We start from the raw sequence: 21,403 nt of genomic DNA on the forward strand, positions 1-21,403 counted from the left end.
CCTCCTCCTTCTTTTCCTCCTCCTCCTCCTCCTCCTCCTCCTCCTCCAGTAAGCAGGCAGAGAGAGAGAGAGAGAGAAAGAGAAAAAGAAAGAAAGAGAGAATCTTAAAAAGGCTCCACACTCAGCACGGAGTCTATCACAGGGCTCAACCTCCCAGGGCTCGGCCTTGGACTCTGAGCTCATGACCTGAGCCACAACAGGAGTCAGATCCTTCTACTGACTGAGCCACCCAGGTGCCCCCAGATTATAAATTTTTAAAAACACACAAATTACTGACTTTAGGTTCTCCAGGTAAACAACCAGTTCACTTTACAGTGAACCCAACCTCCACAGCCCTGCCCAAACACAGAGCTTTCTTTTAGCTTTTGGTTCACACTGTACATGAGCATGACAGACAGCGATCACTAGATACTTGAGAGCATGTGACAGTTAAAGACAGGCAAAAACAAATAGAAGAAAGCAACTGGGAGAAAAGTGTTTATTCAGGAGAAGAATGCTTCAGGAAAAAAAAAAAGAAGGAAAGAAAATAATCAGAGGATAACAACAAAAGCTATTAGAAATCAAAATATGATATCTGAAATGTAAGGCTCAGTAGAAGAGTTGGAACTGATAAAATTGAGGAAATCTCCCAAGAAAATGGAGTACAAGACAGAAATGGAAAGAGATAAAAGAAGAAATATTAGAGAACCAACCTCAGAAGTTCAAAATCTGAAAAATAGAAGTTCCAGACAACAGAGAAAATGAAGGAGATAATAAAAAAATACAGTTAATTAAATGTTCCACTAATGAAAGACCAGAGTTTTCAGATCAAAAAAATCCATAGACTCATATGAGGACTTTAAGAGACAAAACAGATGAACATAAGGGAAGGGAAACAAAAATAATATAAAAACAGGGAGGAGTACAAAACAGAAGAGACTCATAAATGGAGAACAAAACTGAGGGTTACCAGAGGGGTTGTGGGAGGGGGGATGGGCTAAAGGGGTAAGGGGCACGAAGGAATCTACTCCTGAAATCATTATGGCACTATATACTAATTTGGATGTAAATTTTAATAAATAAAAAATAAAACAAGTTAAAAAAAAATCCATAGAAAGTCTCACACAAGTAAAAAGAAACCCACAGCCAGACACGTCACTGAAGAAGTTCAGAACTCTGAGAGCAAAGAACTCTGAGAACAAAGAGATATCCTCCAAACTTGGAGAGTTGAGGGAAAAGAAAGATTTCCAACAAAGGATCAGGAATTAGAATAACTACAAATTGCTCACAGCAACACCAGCAAGGCAGTGGAGGAATACCTTTAAAGTTCTGAGAGAAAGTTACTTCCAGCCTAGATCCAATACCTAGCCAAACTAATTAAACGTGAGATTAGAATTAAGCTACTTTCACATATTCAAGATTCAAAAAATTTATCCTCATGCACCCATTCTCAGAATCCACTGGGGGATGTGCTTACAGAAATGAGGACATACACTGAGAACAAGGAAACAAACAGAGTGTCCAGAGCAAGACAAAAAGATTCCTCAGCATGATAATATTAGGAGATCCCAAGATTACGTATAGCACGGCTATTTAGCAGGTCGAGAGAACAGCAGCTAACCCAGGTTGGGGCAAGCCAGAAGGTTCAGAAAGTTTTCTCCACAAAGATGATGTATTTGGGAAACAACTAATGTATTTGAACAAATTAAAAGATTTAAACTAGGGGTGAATTGGGGTTTGACTTAATACCTTTATAAAAACAAAGCCACTAAAACACAGGACAGTGGTGCTTGGTGGCTCAGTCAGTTGACTGACTTGGGCTCAGGTCATGATTTCATGGTCCATGATTTCGAGCCCCGTATCAGGCTCACGGCTGGTCAGTTCAGAGCCTGCTTCGGATCATCCGTCCCCCTTTCTCTCTGCCCCTGTCCCGCTCCCGCTCTCACTCGCTCTCTCTCTCAAACATTCATAAATATTAAAAACACACACATGGGACAAATTGTAACTCCAAAGGAAAACAGAGTGTCAGAAAAAGGAAGAAAGGTTATGATAAACCTTGTAACTGAGCCATGACTAAAATTCACGTAGACATGATAATGAAAGCCTATTGACTACAGAGCTCATCAAAATCATGATAAAATTGGTTAGTAGACCAAAACAAATCATTTTCTTCCTTAGTGGAAAATACTGTCCAGAAAAATCAAGAGACGGCAATATAAACTAGAGATACCGAGATAAAAAAAAAAATGGGTAAAAGAATTGAAAGTGGTTCCTTCTGGAGCAGGAAGTGGAGGGTGGGGCTGTGTGAACTGTTTTTCATAACAGGCCTTCTCGAACCATTTGACTTTTCAAGGTGTTACATATATAACTTAGATTAAAAATAATAAGTAAGAATCACAACAAAAACAGAATGTATTGGCATCATAAATTAGAAGAGATATCCGCCTGTACAGAGAACATGTCTATGAAGAAGCGGAATAAGGAATAACAAATGAAAAAGGCATATGGAGACACGTTCCATTTGCACTCTGTCACAGTTTGGTGGCATATGGATTAGTCGACAACACCAATTAATTACTTTTCTTTATGGTGATAACTGTAACTTAAAACTGAGACGTCAGACAAAAATAGAACTAGAGTAAGTCTCACTCTTTACATAGACCTGTTATGAACCAAAAGCAGAATGTAAAATTATTATTCAAAATTCAATATATTTTCTAACTTGTGGGAAGTAAGTAGGCAAGAATTTTCAAGAGAAAGCCCCTGATTTTTCAAGTAATAGATTATCTTACTATTTTATGAAATAATGTAGTCCGTGCTCTTTGCCAGGTCACACTATCTGCCCCCCCCCCTTTCTAAGGTGCTTGATAGGATCGCACCTCCTTGTCGGAGCCACGTGACTGGTTCTATCCTGGGAGTTGTAAATGAAAATGACCTGTGCGTATTGCCACCACTGGATCTTCCTGAGCCCTCTCCTTTGCCCTGCCACGCCTTGGGAGACGTGAAGTATGAGTGAGAAATAACTTTTGTTGATTTATGCTGAGACTGTTGCTTATCATAGCCTAACTGTACACAGGTGGAAAATGCTCAGGCCCATAGCTAGGACTCGTCCTCCCACGGGAGCCACGTACCGCCTTTGCCACTGGTGGCACCAGAGCTTATGACTGGACACATGTCATCCCTTGAGCCTATATTGCTTTCATTTTCAGCCCAGCTTGGGATAATATAGGGACATTCCATGTCTTCAGAAAAGTTGAAGATTGCTTTTCGTTAACATCGTCAGCATCAGTTTCTCACATAAGCAAGTAGCCAGAAATGGAAGCAAAGATATGTCTTGCTTTGGCTCCCCAGTGCCTTAAACTATATGTACCTTGCAGATTTCAAGACTCCGTTGATCTTTTAAAGTGGCCCAGGATCAAGAAATTGTTGATGTCACTTAACAAAAGGTTAAAATGGCAGTTGAAAACAGACATTAAAACAAAATAATCTAGGGGCGCCTGGGTGGCGCAGTCGGTTAAGCGTCCGACTTCAGCCAGGTCACGATCTCGCAGTCCGTGAGTTCGAGCCCCGCGTCAGGCTCTGGGCTGATGGCTCGGAGCCTGGAGCCTGTTTCCGATTCTGTGTCTCCCTCTCTCTCTGCCCCTCCCCCGTTCATGCTCTGTCTCTCTCTGTCCCCAAAATAAATAAAAAACGTTGAAAAAAAAATTAAAAAAAAAATTAAAAAAAAAACAAAATAATCTAGTAGGAGCTATCAACCTAAGTGTGGCGAAAGCTGCTTATAATGGTTCTAACGTAATTGAGAGATGATCTTCAAAATCAGTATGTGTGATTTATTTTGGATAAGCATCATATATTAGGTCATAGAACTTATGTCTTCTCAATATTGTCTTTTTATATATCATATAAAGCCTTTCTGTAATCCACAGGCTGGCTCTCTTCTTTAGATGAAGATGTATCACACTTATTACTGTTAATGCCCCTGATTTGGCCATATCATAGAATACAGAACTCAGCTAAATCTTTAAAGAGGTAACAAATTAAGCTTTATGTCGTATGTTTTTGAAAGATATCATTATACTTCCTCTCTGAAATGTGAGCAAACTAGTAGGAAGTTTTAAACATTTACCTTTGCTTCATTATCAGTAGTAGTGTTGTTTTGAGAATTAGTATTTATTCATGAACCATCTTCCCTCTGCTTTGTTTCCCAAAAGAGCCTTTAGGGCCCACCTAATTCAAACCATGGTTTCCAGCAAGCTCTCATTTTTTAGTCATGAAAACAGAACTGAAAATTTTGATACTTTTAATTTTCCGTGATAATGTAAATGACATCCAATACTTAGTTTTCTAGAAATCTATTTTAGTTGGGTCATTCATCTGACTGTTAAGTAATTTTTTTTACTTGTTTTAGCACTGTTAGTCATGTTCCACAATTGTTGCCAAATCATTTTCCAAGAATATCTTTGCTAACATTCAAGAATAGGGAAAATACTGAACATAAGAAAAACTCTAAAATGGATTTGTAACTTCTAATGCTTAAGCACATCAGCCAAGTAAAACATTTTTTTTAAAGTTCCTGATGAACTGCAAGACATTCTGCTATGCTTTTTGATAATTACATACATACCAGTCTCCAAAGATCTAAAGTTATCATCCATGGTTCAGAATCCTCTCTAAACTACAGGAAATCAAAATTGTCTGAGCTAGAAATCCCTGCATAAAACAGGATGTGTAACAAAGTATGCACCACCTGCGAGCTCCCGGCACTGCTGAGGGTGCTCATCCCGTGTCTTTGTGACCCCTGCATGGACTCCTCATTGCCCTTTGGTAGTGTGAACATATGCCATGGTCATACTAATATAATTATTTTTGTAATATTCATTGATCTATTCTTTATGATAAAAGAATAACACGAAGTGTCAGATGAATGAAAACTAATTTGAAAGTAGACTCATGTTTACTTCTGGAAGTATAGACAACCTGAACGTTACCTAATCTACTTCAGGTTATGTTCTAGGAATGGAAAGCTAAGACGTATCTGTATAAGAAATGTCAGAGAGTAGTAGTCTCAGCGAGGGTGCTTAGGGTAAAATTGGGGCAGAGGGGAACACATCAAAAGTTAAGTAATAATTAAACTAAATAAGAATTTAACTTATCAACATGAGAGACATTATATAGTTTAATGTCAAATAAGCAGTAAAGATCATAAATAATATGGATTCAGAAGATAGGCCGTCATGGGGTTTTTTGTTGTTGTTGTTGTTGTTGTTGTTGTTGTTGTTGTTGTTGTTTTGATCCAGACAGGCTTCACGTGAGAGATCAGACTTGAACCCCAAACATATTTCTTCTATTAAATGCAACCATTGTTTTCTCTTATGAAAATCCAACAACTTCCTAGGACCGGATAGTGGTGGTGGAGATTGAGTAGGCAGTCAACAATGTCTGCTGTGGGTGTTTTCTTCTCCCCCACAGCCTCTGGCAGAATGTAAAATGGTTGGGATTATATCAATTTGCTTGTAAACATGAAAGAAATCATTATCTCAAATGAGGAAATTTGTTGCTTATTATTTCAAATAACAAGAGTCCCGAGATAGGCAGGTCTAGAATTGGATAATTCAGCTGTTCATTGACATCACCAACTTTCGTTTTACCATCCTCATTGAGGCTTTGTCCTCACGTCACGCCCATCATGTTCTCAAGAGGGCTGTCATAAGCCTAGTATATATCCTGCCATGCCCCCTGCCCCTAACATACACAACATCTTCTAGAAAAGTCTACTTGGAAGCTCCCCAGCAGGCTTTCCTCCCAACCCAATGGTTGGCCAGACTGAAATCCCATGCCTACTCCTAAACCAGTCTCTGGTACGGGGAAGCTTTAGAGAAGTCCATGACGATGTGGAAAGGTGGTAGAAGGATAAAACAGTTACATGGACAAATAACCCCTAAAGTATTTTCTCTGATCCTTCCCTGAAGCATTTGCCCTTGATGAGAGCCAGTTCCGTTGTGTCAGTGATGTTTCATTGGTGGGTTTTTAGGCAGCTTGAGTTAGATTGGTAGTTAGAAGAGAGAAACTGAGCAATAGCATTCCCAGGAGGCCAGAATTTTCCTAGTTATCAGATTTTCTCTTCAGCCAGTGATGTATACTTCCTAAGAACATGTATTATGTGGAAAGTATTGATTGTAACAGATTTCTTTGTTGGCTTTCTGGGTAGAATTGAAAGCTGGCATCTAGAGTATGTCTAATTATAGAATTGTTTCAATTAATAAATATACATTTGTAATCTCTCATTGTTTAATCAATAATACTAATGATAACTGGATTAAAATACAGTCGCATTTAAAATACATTCCCATTTAATAATAGTCTATTGAAATGAATACATGCAAAATGAATTTAGGCATCAGCAGTTTTTCTAGCTTCTGAGGAATTATAATCTAAGGCCAAAATGAGCTCAGATATTTGAAGCACAGCATTTAGTTACTCATTAGGTGTTATATGAACCTTGTTCACAATCTTTCTGCAGTGCACCAGCTCAAGGTCAGGGAAAGCGGACCATATATCTTTGCGGGAGCGTTCCTTCCTCCTGCGTCCATCTTTTTGCCTTACCCCAAACACCTAATTCCATTTCCAAGAAATGTGAGCATCAAAGGGAGCATCATAAAGAGCTCTCTGTGGTCAACAGCTTATAGGGTGAGCATTTTAATTTAGCTTAGTAAACAGGTTTTATAACCAGCTTTTAGTATCTTTATGCTTCAGTACATTTATTTTTAACCAAAATGTCGGAGGAGCCTATGAAAGCCGAACCACAGGAAGCAGAGTGCTGAACCTTGACTGTAATGCCCTTTTTAGGACAGTGAGATGGTGCCCTTTGGGAACGAATGAAACACTTATTCCCCTCATGCTGGGCCTTCTTCTCCATCATTTGACTTCATCTCCATCATCTCCACAAAATGCAGAGGCGCCGGGCTCTACTGGTGCTGAACACTGCCCAGGAGGCATAGACAATACGTGGGGAAGAGCTCAAGTGAAGCGGTTAGAAATAATGAGAATCCCTGGCCAGAAACCTGTCAGTTTGAATCATGCTAAATTAAATGTGTCATTAATAGCATTTGCTTCCTTCCAGTGACCTTTCTTGACACTTGTCATTTATTTGATCTTTCAATGCCACATTGCCTTGGGGACAGTAATTTTTGTCCTAAAGCACACATGTGCATGGCAGGAAAGATGAGGGCTTTGAATTTTCCGTGCAGATGGTCACCTGAGGCCAGAGGCCAAGCTGTGGGGACGGTGAGGTTGGACTCCTCTTTCCCCCTCAGTGGCGTGAAACCCTCTCACCTACATGGCATCTTCCTGCTTTTAAATCTCCTGCCCCTAGCATCTCATCATTTATTCTTTTTAACCCCTGTGTTAACTTTTCCAGAAAGCTGTATGTTTAACTGAGTGAGCTTTAATTCCAGAAAGAATGACTTTGCTCCTGTCATAGGAATTCTAGGCCTACTGAACAAAGTGGGAGAGCTGGGTCAGGCGGGCAGCTTTCCCCTTGCCTTGAAACCTTAAGGCTCAAGAACACCTTTTAGATTTTCCCTCATGCTAGCGCTGCTGGGTCGGTCAGCAGCTTCGGCACCTTTACTTCAGCTTTCTCTCTTTTCCTGAACCTGATTTTTTTTTTCCCTCCCAGTTTCCTGCACCCAGATGCCCAGGTGTCAGGAATTCATACATGTGGAAGTATTCCAGGTGGTAAGCTCCAGGAACCTCACGCCTGAAGCCTGGAGAAAAGGGTGGGTTACAGAGCATTCAGTAGTGCAGTTTGTGCATTGCTCGCAAGAGCCCCACTGCAGGGGCAAGTGGGTGCAAAAACCCAGCCTGTGCTCTGTTCACCAAGAAGTGTGCCCAAGTCTGGGGGCTGTGTTTGCCTGGAAAGGCAGTGTGTTTCTCTCTACAAAAGTGATGTCCATTCCCCAAGGCCTGCACCCAAAGGAAGTGAGTTTTCCTAATTAAAGTAAAAGCGTGTGTTAGGTTAGTAAAGGCCCCAAGAGGAAACTGTAAGTGTTGGAAAAATTCAGGACCTTTCTGTTTCATGGCAATAATGATAAAATTGAAAAACATGGGTGGTACCAGAAAAACATGTTGGCATCAATATGAAGAACTAATAAGATGAGAAAAGAAAAACAAAAATAAAATTCTCTTGGGGCACCTTGGTGGCTCAGTCGATTAAGCGTCCGACTTCAGCTTAGGTCATGATCTTGCAGTTATAGGAGTTTGAGCCCCGCATCGGGCTCTGTGCTGACAGCTCAGAGCCCAGAGGCTGCTTCGGATTCTGTGTCTCCTTCTCTGTCTGCCCCTCCCTCACTCACACTCTCTCTTTCTCTCTCTCAAAAATAAATATTAAAAAAAAAGTTTTTTAATTCTCTTGACTGTAAAAATACTAAGTATAATCATTTACACAGAGAGTTCCCCATCCATGCTTTATTAAGCCTCTTAATAAGCATGTCTGTCATTACAAATGATGTGATTAACTTTGTTGTAAATTATATTTGGTTCGACTAGTAAACTTGACTCACATAATCTTAACCTTGGTCTGGGGTGTTTTGCTGCTTGTGAAGTACATTTGGTCACAACCAACTTTTTCAAAATAGGTGAAAAAAACAATAACCAACAGCCTTCTCAGCACTGACATGATGTTGTGGCCAAAGTATGGAAAATGTCTTGAAAAGATAATCAGATTCCCAAACGTCCTTTTTATTTAAGATGATGGCAAAGCCCTCCCTCCCTTCTCCTCAGAATCGTCACCAACTTAGCACAGTTCTGTCTATAGCCTTATTTCCTGTCAGAACATATTCTCCAAAGTTACTTAAGTCAGTACATGGAAACTTTAACAGCAGTAACTGAAAGTACGATGATTTTAATAAGCCATGCACAAATTAGCTTTACCCTAAAAAGTTACGGGCTACCTTTGAAAACAAGAGAGAAGAAAATAAAAGTGTTTCAACTGGAAAAACAGTGACAAAAGGGGCCACTTCCCCCACCGTTTCTTCATACACCCCTCACTGCACTCTGATTCCTGGCTTTCTTGGTAGTATTTTCCAATTACTGTTTCACCTTTGATGTTCTTAGCGTTCTCCTCTAAAGTTTCCTATCTTTCTTATTTTTGCCTCTTTGGCGAACACCTAAAGATCGTCTGATCTCGTTAGATAAACCCATTCCCACCATACCTTGAAAGGGCCTTTCAAGACCCACCTGTAGGATCAGTCACTTTCAGGTGATCACTCTGACCTCTTGATCATCAACACCTTTTTATTCTTGGACACCATCCCAAAGTTAGGTCAGAACTGTAAACAGAATCATGAAAGTTTGCGACATTTACCTGAAATCTTCCATGTGCCCCCTCAGATATATCAAGAGTTCCATTAACAAGAAAGTGTAACAAATTGGAAATCATGGCATTAACCTGCCCCACAGACGCATATACACCCACCACCACACAGTCCCAAAATTGAAGGAGGTCTCATGTGCAAAATAATGCTCCAAGTAATTTAGAATAAGCGGGGAGAAATGCTGCCAAGTTGCCTAATTTCAGGATGTTCTCAGTCTAGATTCTAGTCAGGCTTTTAGATTTGAAGCGTATTTGTATTCTCTACATAGCATCTCTTAGTCATTATGACACAAATATACACACTTCATAAAATATCAAGAACAATACTTTTGAAAATGAAATTGAAGAAAACAAGAATGGAACCAGCAAGGGACCACTGTGTGAAAATGCTAACATTTATAGCAATCCTAAATTCATCTCTAGACAACAAACTTTCATATCATCCAGTTGGACTGTGATAAAACTATTAATACCTATTTACTGCCCAGGATAAATGAGTGTTGGGTTTGTTTGTTTTTTTTTTCTCAATGTCTGTAGTCACAGTCACCAACCCTCAATCTCAATTATGACTAAACTCCTTTTTTAGTATCCTTGATGATTATCTTCAGAATTAGGTGTGAAGGATGAGTAGTCACAAAGTCTTTTTTTTTTTTTCTTCAAATAAATGAATGGGCCTAAATTTTTTTGGCTTGGAATTGACATTTAAATTCCTGAGATCATTGGGGCGCCTGGGTGGCGCAGTCGGTTAAGCGTCCGACTTCAGCCAGGTCATGATCTCGCGGTCCGTGAGTTCGAGCCCCGCGTCGGGCTCTGGGCTGATGGCTCAGAGCCTGGAGCCTGTTTCCGATTCTGTGTCTCCCTCTCTCTCTGCCCCTCCCCCGTTCATGCTCTGTCTCTCTCTGTCCCAAAAATAATAAATAAACGTTAAAAAAAAAATTAAATTCCTGAGATCATCTAATGAGATTTAAAGACTGTTTAAATGTTGGGCCTTGTGTTTCATTCCAAAGACAGTGTCCCATTATTCAGGATGTTTTAAGCTGAATAGAACAGAAATTCTGACTCAAACTGATTCAAATACAAAGGAAAGTTATTAGCTCAAATAAGTCCAAAGGACTCCTCATTCCTAGGTGCATTTTAGAATCCCTTACAGAACTTTAAAAAATACCAGGAACAGCAGTAAGCAGTACTGAATGAGAATCTCTAAGGTGGGGCTTGGGTCATGGTAAATGATGAAAACTTCCCAGGTTATTTGTATGTCGGGGTTCAGAACCAGTGATTGAGAAGCTCATTAGTGTCTTCAAGGAACCAAGTCCTCTCCACCCCCCTGCCCTGCCCTGCCCTGCCCTGTCCTGCTCAGAACAGACCCTTCCCCAGGTTAGAAGTGGGGCGCTTGGCACGAGACCTCCTGGGGCTCTGCACTGCGTCACCTTCCCCTTGAGAGGAGGGCCCTCTTGGGGAGGAGGACATGAGGAATGAACAGGGAGCACCAACCCTCCTCCCTGCAGAGTCAGAGTTTAGTTAGCCCTACAGAGTGCCACCGTAATCTGTCAACTAAAGCTTTTATGGTCGTAGAAAAATATAACCATTCTTTTGTCATGTCGTATTTCTCTTCAAATGAACAGTCATGTTCAGAATAGTCATTTCTGTTATAGGCAATTTATATGTTCCCCCAAATTACCATGCTGTGCAAAATCATGATTCAAAACTACTGGACTCCTGGGGAAATGGGATTGGGGAACAACATTCAAGAACTTTATCAATGATGCATAAAACAAGGTAGGAACCTAGCTAAAGTGGTAGCATGGTTTTACACATGTCAAGTGATTAACTAAATAAGTAAATGCCATAATAAATACAATCCTGAAGCTTGGTTGGGGAAGCGGACCTCAGAAAGCTTGCAGTTTTTGAGTTACCATGAAATTGCAGAAGAAAGACTATCTGGAATCTGATGAATTTGAGACATGGGTGGAGCCCATCACACACACTGTGAACCAAAGTAGCCGGCAGATTTGTGAGGTGTGCACATGTGTGCATTTTGTGTATTCCTGCCTGTATGGATTCGGCTACGTGCAGCTTCTGCCTGCAGCCAGTGTTTGTGTGGATGTGTCTGTGCATAAGCAAACATGAAATTCACATTATGCTCAGTTCCCTACTCATCGCTCTCGTTGAAACAGATTCACATTTTCAAAACAAACATTATCGCAAAACTGATTTTACTCCGGGTTTGATGTGCAGCTTCTGAATGTCACAGGTTAGGGGAATGAGGATATAGAAAAATGACACTTTATTAATTTTTGTTCTCAGCTCAGTAACTTAGCAATCCTACGTTAATTAGAAATTTTAGAGTAAGTCCATTTCATCAGAGCGGTCACATCCATCTCAAGAACTTGATAACACCAGCTTACTCCCAGTGAATGTCTTCCTCAGAGTCTGATTCCCCACCAGAATTCTGCAGGGGCTCCTTCTCCCAACGATAAATCCTGTGATTTTTTAAGTCCCAGTCTACAGGGCCCTTGATGACCTCCCTCTGTTCACCTTGTCATCAGCCCTCCCTCCAGTTCCTCCTCAGCCCTTCAGGAATGCACAGCTACATCCATTCCCTCAGGTGAACCCCACTGCCTCGTACGTCTGTGTTGATTAGCTCTGCCGGTCTCTGCCGACCAAAATGATTTATGAGACCACGAAACTCCTAGAGTTCCTTCCAGTCTCAGCCCAAGTGCGTTGTGTCCCATAAAGCCTTCCTTCCACCCTCTGGAAGCTTTAAGCACTTTCAGGAGATAGCTATGGCCCGATTTAGGCTGCAGATTCAGAGCCCCTCCCCAAACCTACAGAAGCGGTATGTTGAGGTGGAGGAGAGGGGCGTCCTAAGTTATCTGCAAATGCTTCCTTTGTTTTGACTGTCAGAGAACTACCAGTGTTCAGTTATAAGACTTTTTCTTGTCTCTATCACAGTATCCTCTGTGCCAGATTTTGTGTCTGGCACTCAGTAAGTGTTTTTGAATGATTGAAAACTGTTAAGGGTTTTGTGTGCTGTGCAAGAATTCAGATGTATTAGGCTTTACTCTGGCCTTTCTTAGGGCCTGAAAAGTCACCTCATTTCCCAGTGATACTCACCAACCGCATAAAAAACCTAGTAGCAGTTTGTTGATGTATAGTGAGAAATGAGATTTTTATAAATTAGTTAAGGGGTAAATTACTGAAAGTGGGGGATAGGCATAAGAGTAAACCGGGTAACTTAGAGAATTATTTCCTTCTCTCATTTTTCATTTTCGGCATCTCAGCATTGGTAGTGTTTGTGTTAATTAAGCTTAAGCTGTTTCAACGCTTGGTATCATTTTACCAGTTGTAACAAAGTATTTCTTGAACATGCTTGATCCTTAACTTGGATATGCTGTAGGGTGCCATTTTTTGCTTGTCCCTAATGGGACATTATGGGCGTCAGCCCAGAGAACGGTGGTATGAGGGTGCACGTTTCATCCTTACACAGGTCAATTCTTTGCCATAAGAAAAACAACCTTGGCGAAGGCCCTTCTCTCTGGGTCAGCCATTGTTCAGATGCCTACTTTCTTGATGCCAGGAACAGCAAGCGAAAGCACGCAGACGGGTCTGCCCAGCCAGCAATAGTATGCGAAACTCAGCTGGAGGCCCCGGTGCTGGTGGCTGATTTCATCAGTTGGTCTGCTCACGTGTAAGCAGAGAGGGAAAAACCCTTGTTAAATAGAGTAACATCTGTGCTAATTGGCATGGTAGAGGAGAGAGCTATTCTGGTTTACAAAAGATTGGTCAAGTTGCCTAATTATAAAAATACAACAAGAGGTGATGTAGCCTAAAAATCCAAAAGATGGGGACATTTCTCCACAGACACCATAGAATTAGGCTACCGAACACCACCCCTTCTAGGAGAGACCTTTTTTCCCCCAGTTACAATGTTCGAAAGATAAGCACTTGTCTTAGTAACTCTGTTTAACATTTTTATACCTTTTGGATTTTCACATTTAAGCCAGGAAGTTCCTAAGACATACCATGTCTGTAATTATTTATTTAAAGGAGCAGTTATAGGATTTTTGTAAATAATAAGTTTTGTAACTCTGCAAGTAAGATTTTATCCTTCCTCTGGTTATACCTGCGTGAGGTTGTCCTGGTTAGACATTTTATCTTCACTTTCAGTATATTTATTTCAGGACTGTAAAATGTATTCTGTTTATTTTAGGATCTGCAGTAGGTGATCCTGTTTTCTGGCACCATTCTTATCTTTTCTGTTTATTTTTTGTAAACAACTTCTAGAAAAGCACAGTTTAGATGAAAATAGCTCACAATGTTGAAATGGCAATAGGCATAAAAACACATTTCTAAAAGGCTAAACATATTTAATAAATATTACTTATTAGGATTATGATAAAAATATCTTCAGAAAATCAGGGATGAATTTAAACACCATGGATTACAGATGTGGCCTGCTTTGTGATTCTTTTTATTGCATTCATATTGGAAAAGCATCTTTTTATTCCCTCAAACTTACACACAACCTCTGTGTATCAAAAGTTACAGAAGAGAGCATCCATAATCCAACAAAATTAATTTGTATTTGATTTTACAATAAGTGTTTATGTTTACAGTAGAATAAATTGATACCTAATAGCCTAAGAATTAGCTCTAAATAGAATACTGAAGCCACTCTATACAGAACTGACTGAGGAGCACCTAGGTGGCTCAGTGGGTTAGGCGTCTGACTCTTAAGGTTGGCTGAGGTCATGATCTCAGGGTCATGAGACTGAGCCCCACATTGGGCTCCATGCTGAGTATGGAGCCTGCCTAAGATTCTCTCTCTCACTCTCCCCCAATCTCTCACCCCCCCAATCTCTCTCTCTTTCTCTCTCTCTCCCTCAAATAAAAGATGAACAAAAATAAAAGAACTGACTGAGGGAGATTGGAAAGCTGTCTTGAAAACCTGTCTGCCACCCTGCCTGTCTTCTCACCACATGCCACTCCATGTTGAGAAGAGGTCTTTTGGACTGTTACCAAATATGCATCTAACCATGCTGCCATCTGTTAAAACTGCCTTAGAGCAGAGAAGTGGTAAAGCGTTTCACAGCCTTTCCAATCCCTAGGGGGACTGGAAGCTGTATTCAGAAGTAGGAGGGCATGAGATGGGTCCTCTACATCCTTGCCATTCAGAGTGTGGTCTGGGGACCAGCTCCGTAGCCATCCCCTGGGAGCTCGTTAGAAATGCTGAAGCTCAGGCCCCACCCCAGACCTACTAAATTAGACTGCATTTAACAGCATTCCCCAGATGATTTTTGTGCATAGTACAGACCGAGAAGAATTAGTCGAAGTAAGAATAATTTAGTATCAAATCAGAAATGAAATTTGCTATAGATAACTCCAGCTGCAAATGTATGCTAGTATGATGAGCATGTTCTCCTTGTGGATGATGGTAAAGTGCTTGGCTGAAGGTTATAGAACATTTTCCATGTGTGTCCTCTATTCTAAGCGTTTTCCATGTATTAACTCCTTTAATCCTCTAAGACTCTGTGAGGTTGGTGCTATAATTATCTCTGATTTTACAGATGAGGGAGCTGAGGATAAAGAGAATGTGGTTAACTCCATGTACAAAAAAAGGGCTCTAGTCATGACAACAATGGGTCATTTCTGCCTTATCAGGTGGAGGCAAAAGAATAAAACAGGGTAAGAAACTAAGATTTTTTACCCCCTCAATAAAAATTATGAGAGGCACAGGAATAAAAGGAAATTTATTTCTCTTAATTTTGTGAGCCTTACATGTTCTATTTTAAGGTAACATTTATAATCTATGTCCCATATGTCCCACCCACAAGCACGTGATCTGAGTTAATCATTTTAACCTGCCAACACCTGACTTCAAAAAGATATTTGGCCTTTCACATGTAAACCAATGAAGTGAATGTGGATCTAATATGCAATTGGCCAGCTCTTGGAATATGCTAAACGTCACACTGCAGTTGGGCAGAGGAAAGATTTTCATGGAAAAATAAAAGTTTCTCCCTATACTTCACCTGGTGGCCCTGTCTGCCGTCTCTCCTTGGGCTCATGCCTCACCTGGTTACTCTGATTTTAAGGCAAGCAATTTTTAATTTTATAAAGTATAAGGAAGCACTATTCTCTTTTTTACTTTGATAAAATAGACATAAAATTTACCACCTTAACCATTTTTAAGTGTATATAGTTCAGTGTATCAAATTCTTTCATATTGTCGTGCATTGATTCCATAAACTCTTTTTAGTAAAGCTGAAACTCAGTACCCATTAAACAGTAACCTTCCATTCACCCCTGCCCCTTGCAACCAGCATTCTACTTTAATGTCGTCATGATTTTGACTCCAAGTACTTCACGTAAATGCAATCATTCTGTACTTGCATTTCTGTGACTGGCTTATATCACTTAGTGTAATGTCCGCAAAGTTCATCTGTGTTGTCTATCAGACTTTCCTCCCTTTTTAAGGCTGAATGGCATTCCATTATATGTCTGTACCACATTTTGGTTATCCATCAGTCTGTGGACACTTTCTTACTTCCACATTTTAGCTATTATGAGTAATGCTGCTGTGAACACAAGTGTAAAAATATCTCTTTGAGACTCTGCTTCCAATTATTTGGGGTATATACCCAGAATTGCTGGATTTTTCAGTAATTCTATTTTTAATTTTTGGGAGAACCCCCATACTTTTTTCACAACAGCTGTACTATTTTACATTCCCACCAACCGTGCAGGAGGGTTCCAATTAGTCCACATCTTCCCCAACATTTGTTATTTACTGGTATTTGGATAGTAGCCATCCTAATGGGTGTGAGATAATGTCTCATTATAGTTTTGATTTGCATTTCCCTAATGATGTTGTGCATCTTTTCATGTGTTTATGGGCCATTTGTATATCTTCTTTGGAGAAGTATCTATTCAAGTCCTTTGCCCATTTGTTATCCAGGTTGTTGTTTTGTTACTGAGTTTTAGGAGTTCTATCTGTATTCTGGATTCCTTATCAGATATGTGATTTGCAAATTTTTTCCTTCATTCTTTGGATCGCCCTTTTACTGTATTGATTGTATCTTTTAATGCACATTTTAATTTTTTTTTCATGAAATCCAGTTTGTCTATTTGTTGTCTTGTTGCCTGTGTCTTTGGTGTCATAGCTAAGAAGAAATCATTGCCAAATCCAATGTCCCATGTTTTCTTCTAAGAGTTTTACAGTTTTAGGTCTTACATTTAGATCTTTGATCCATTTTGAGTTGGTTTTTGTGCATTGTGTTAGATAAGGGCCCAACTTCATATTTTTGCAAATGGATGTTCAGTTTTCCCAGCACCATTTGTTGAAAATACTATCCTTTCCCCTATTTAATGGTCTTGGCACCATTGCAGAAATTGACCATAAATGCAAGCGTTTATTTCAGAGTTTTCTTTTCTAATCCATTGGTTTATGTATCTGTCTTTATGCCAGTACCACACTGTTTTGATTACGGTAGCTTTAGAATAAATTTTGAAATCAGAAGTTCCTCCAGTCTTTCTTTCTTTTTTTTTTTTAAGTTTTTTAAGTTTTTATTTAAGTTCCAGTTAGTTTACATACAACACAATTAGTTTCAGGTGTACAATAAGGTGATTAGCCACTTCCATGTAACACCTAGTGTTCAGCACAAGTACATTCCATAATCCCCATCACCTATTTCACTCAACCCCCTTCCCCTCTGGTAACCATCAGTTTGTTCTTTATAGTGAAGTCTGCTTCTTGGTTTGCCTCTCTCTTTTTTTCCCTCTGCCCATTTGTTCTGCTTCATAAATTACACATATGTGTGAAATGATATGGTATTTATCTTTGACTTATTTCTTCAAGATTGTTTTGGCTACTCAGGGTACCTTGAGATTCCATGAATTTTATGAATTTTATGAATTTTAGAATGGGTTTTTATATTTCTGGGGAAGAAATGTCATGGGATTGCATTGAATCCGTAGATTGCTTGGATAGTATTGACATTTTAAGAATATTACATCTTCCATGAACATAGTCCATGAATATTGGATATGTTTACATTTATTTATGTCTTCTTTAATTTCTTTCACTTCCTTGGTTAAGTCAATTCCTGAATATTTTATTGTTTTTGATGCTATTATGAATGGAATTGTTCCTGTAATTTTTTTTCAAATCGTCCGTTGTTAGTGTGTAAACACTGCAAACTGATTTTCATGTGTTGACTTTGTATCTTCCTACTTTGCTGAATTCATTTATTAGTTTTAACACTTTTATGTGAATTGTGATTTTTTTTGTGGAATATTTAGGGTTTTCTACACATAAGATCATATCATCTGCAAAAAGGTAATTTTATTTCTTTTCCATTTTGAATGTTTTTTATGTCTCTTTCTGAACTTCACAATTGCTCTGGCTGGAACTTCCAGTATTTTATCACACAAAAGTTGTAAAAGTGACATCTGTGCTTTTTTTGTCTCTCATACTAAAGGAAAAGCTTTCAGTTTTTCATCGAGTATGATAGTCTGTGTTTTTTCCATATATGGTTTTTGTTATGTTGAGGGAGTTTCCTTCTACTGATAGTTTTTTGTGTTTTACCATAATGTGTTGGATTTTCTTAAATACTTTTTCTGAGCAATTCAGATGATCATATTTTCCCCCCTCGTTTTGTTAATGTAGTTTATTACATTGAGCAGTTTTCATATTTGAATCATCTTTGCATTTCAGAAATAAATCTCAACTTGGCATCAAGGTCTGTAATCCTTTTAATATACTGCTGAATTTGGTTTGTTAGTATTTTGTTGAGTATTTTACATCAGTGTTCATAAGAGATCACTGGTCTGTAGTTTTCTTTTAGTGTTTTTGTCTGACTTTGGTATCAGGTTAAAGTGGCCTCATGCAATGAGTTGGAAAGTGATCTCTCATCTTCAATTTTTTTTCAAAAGTTTAAAAAGAATTAATATTTGTTTTCTCTAAAAGGTTGCTAGAATTCACCAGTGAAAAACCATCAGGTCCAGAGCTTTTCTTTGTTGGGAGTATTTAAATTACTGGTTCAATCTCTTTACTAGTTATAGATCTGTTCACATTTTTTTTATTTGTGAGTTAGTATTAGTAGATTTTATGTCTCTAGGACTTTGTTCATTTCATGTAGCTTATCCAATTTCATGGCATATAGATGTTCATAGTATTCTATATCCTTTTTGTTTATGTAGAATCAGTACTGATGTTCCCAATTTCATTTCTGGTTTTAGTAATTTGAATCTTCTTTTTTTTGTTGTTCTTTTTTTTGTTTTTTTGCTTGTTTGTTTTGTTTTTAGTCCTATTTAGCTAAAGATTTGTCAATTTTGTTGATCTTTTTGAAGAACAAACTTCTGGTTTCATTGATTTTCTCTAGTGTTTTCTAGTCTCTATTTGTGTATCTCTGCTATAATCTTAATTATTTCCTTCCTTCTGCTAGTTTTGCGTTTAATTTTTTCTGTGTAGTTCCTTACATTATATAATTAGGTTGGTGATTTGAGGTCTTTCTTGGTTTTGTGACGTGAGCATGTATAGCTGTAAATTTCCAGCTTTAACACTGCTTTTCCTAAATCCAGTAAGTTTCGGTATGTTGTAGTTTTGTTTTCATTTATCTCTAAGTATTTTCTGACTTCTCTTGCTATTTCTTGTTGGATCCATTGCTTGTTTGAAAGTTTGCTGTTAAGTTTATACATATTTGTGAATTGTGGTCAAAGAAGATACTTGGTATGGCATCTGTCTTTTTAAATTTATAGAGATTTAATATGTGGCCTAACATATGGTCTATCCTAGAAAAGATCTGTGAACATTTGAGAAGAATACATATGCTGTTGTTATAGATAGAGTGTTTGTAATGTCTATTAAATCTGGTTGGTTTATTATATTGTTTAAATCCTCTATTTTGTCTGGTTTTTCTATCCATTCTTAGAGTATTGAAGTGTCTTTAGCTATTACTGTAGGAATGTCTTTTTCTCCCTTCAATTCTGTCATGTTTTGCTTCATAAATTTTGCTGTTTTGTTATTAGGTGTGTTGTAAATGTTTATAATTATTTTATCTTCTTGCTGTATTGAACCTTTAATTCATATATAATATTCTCACTGTGTGTGGGGCTTTCAGTGCATTTTACTTGGATTTGTTAACTTTCTTGAATGTTTATATGCATGTCTTTCATCAAAATTGGGCCATTATCAGCCATTACTTCTCTAAATAACCTTTCTATCCCTTTCTCTCTCTTTTTTCTGGGACTCCCCTCATGTGTATATTGACCCACTTGATGCTGTCTCAAATGTCCCTTAAGCTCTATTGACTTTTCTTCAATCTTGCCTTTCTTTTCTTTCGATTCAGTAACTTGTTGACTCCTTTTTTTCTCTGCCTACCCAAATTTACCTTTGAATCCCTCTGGTGGATTTTTCATTTCAGTTACTTTTCAGCACCAGGATTTCTTTTTTGGTTTCTTCTTAGGATTTTTATCTCTTTACTGATGTTTCTGTTTTGATCATCTATCATTTCCTTGATGTTCACCCCTTCTTCATTTAGTTCTTTGGGCATCTTTAAGATGGCTTTTTTAAAGTCTTTGTCCAGTAGATCTGCTATCAGGTCTTTTTCAGGGGCATTTTCTGTTGATTTATGTTTTTCTTTGGAATGGGTCACAGTTTCCTGTTTGTCTGTGTGCTTTGTGTTTTTGTTGTTGTTGTCAAAAACTGGATATTGTAATCTAATAATGCGGTCACTCTGGAAATCATTCTTCCCCTTTCGCAAGGTTTACTGTTTTCTGTTATTGTGATATTTTGTATGTTTGTTTGTAGGCAGTCTCTGTACCAAGGATCAGCCTGAGATGTGAACTTCTGGTCCTCTTAGGTCTTTTCTGAACCTGTGCCTTTCCCTGGGCATATGCAGTCACTTTCTTATTTCCCTCATATATGTAATTGCTTTTGAATGTTCTAGTCTTTAATAGCTGACTTCCCAGAGGGGAAAAAGAGAAAAATGAAGTGGAGGATAGAATGCAGGCTCTTTTGGGGCGCCTGGGTGGCGCAGTCGGTTAAGCGTCCGACTTCAGCCAGGTCACGATCTCGCGGTCCCTGAGTTCGAGCCCCGCGTCAGGCTCTGGGCTGATGGCTCAGAGCCTGGAGCCTGTTTCTGATTCTGTGTCTCCCTCTCTCTCTGCCCCTCCCCCATTCATGCTCTGTCTCTCTCTGTCCCAAAAATAAAATAAACGTTGAAAAAAAATTAAAAAAAAAAGAATGCAGGCTCTTTAAATCCACTGGACATGAGCAGGGAGAGTGGATGCAACAGTAGTGACCACTCTACTCTTTGTAGACTGTGATCAGAATTAGCAATCAGCAAGGATGCCTGGGTGGCTCATTTGGTTAAGCATCTGACTCTTGATCTCAGCTCAGGTCTCAATCCTCAGGGTCGTGAGTTCAAGCCCTGCATTAGGCTCAGCACTGGGAGTGAAGCCTATTTAAAAAATAAAATAAAATAAAAAGAATTAGCAATCAGAGCAAAATCCTTGATATTTGGAGGACAGGGTCCTTTTTGCCTATTTTGGCTCTCACAAGTTGCATGCAAGCTGCTCGGGGAACAATTACAAAGCTGCCTGCTACAAGGCTAGGGGTGGGGGGTGGGTAGCTGCTATTGTCCTCAGAGCTGAAATGGACCAAAACTGACTTCACTTTACCCTCAAGCTTTCCCCTGGAAGTAGTTAGTCTTCAATGGACTCCAGCTTTCTAAAATAGTTACATGACGAAGGTTCTGCCAGTGGAATTGTTGTCTAGGTGGGGAGACAGATTTCCTGGTGCTTCCTAGTCTGCCATCTAACCCAGAGGCAGTATTCTTCAGTGCAGTGGTTCTTAATAGTATGAAGTCATGTAAAATAATGTGGAGTTTAGGTTTTAGTGCCTTTTTTTTTCTAGACTATAACAGGCAAGAAGGAACATCACCATTAGAACATGGGTAGAAGGAGGTCTTTGTGATTGTTAAAAAAAAAAAAACAAAAAAAACCAAAACCTTTCCCGTGAGGACATCTCTGGTGTCAGCAGGCAGTGTGCAT

General features: G+C 39.0%; 1 protein-coding gene across 10 annotated transcripts in view; it reads left to right on the forward strand.

Moving 5' to 3' along the window:
• Positions 1-21,403, forward strand: part of TBC1D5 (TBC1 domain family member 5) — a 544,621-nt gene that overhangs the window by 488,598 nt on the left and 34,620 nt on the right. The window contains exon 21 of one of the 10 annotated variants that reach the window (XM_040480115.1): positions 11,002-11,127. The exons of the other annotated variants lie outside the window; for them this stretch is intronic. Within the exon in view, the coding sequence (XP_040336049.1) occupies positions 11,002-11,112 (111 nt within the window). The 3' untranslated portion in view covers positions 11,113-11,127. Of the gene's footprint in view, positions 1-11,001; positions 11,128-21,403 lie in introns of those variants that run through there. 10 annotated transcript variants of the gene reach the window in all.

Source organism: Herpailurus yagouaroundi, unplaced genomic scaffold, assembly GCF_014898765.1.
Source record: "Herpailurus yagouaroundi ecotype Mexico unplaced genomic scaffold, PumYag 159, whole genome shotgun sequence".
In the NCBI taxonomy this organism is placed as follows: domain Eukaryota; kingdom Metazoa; phylum Chordata; class Mammalia; order Carnivora; family Felidae; genus Herpailurus; species Herpailurus yagouaroundi.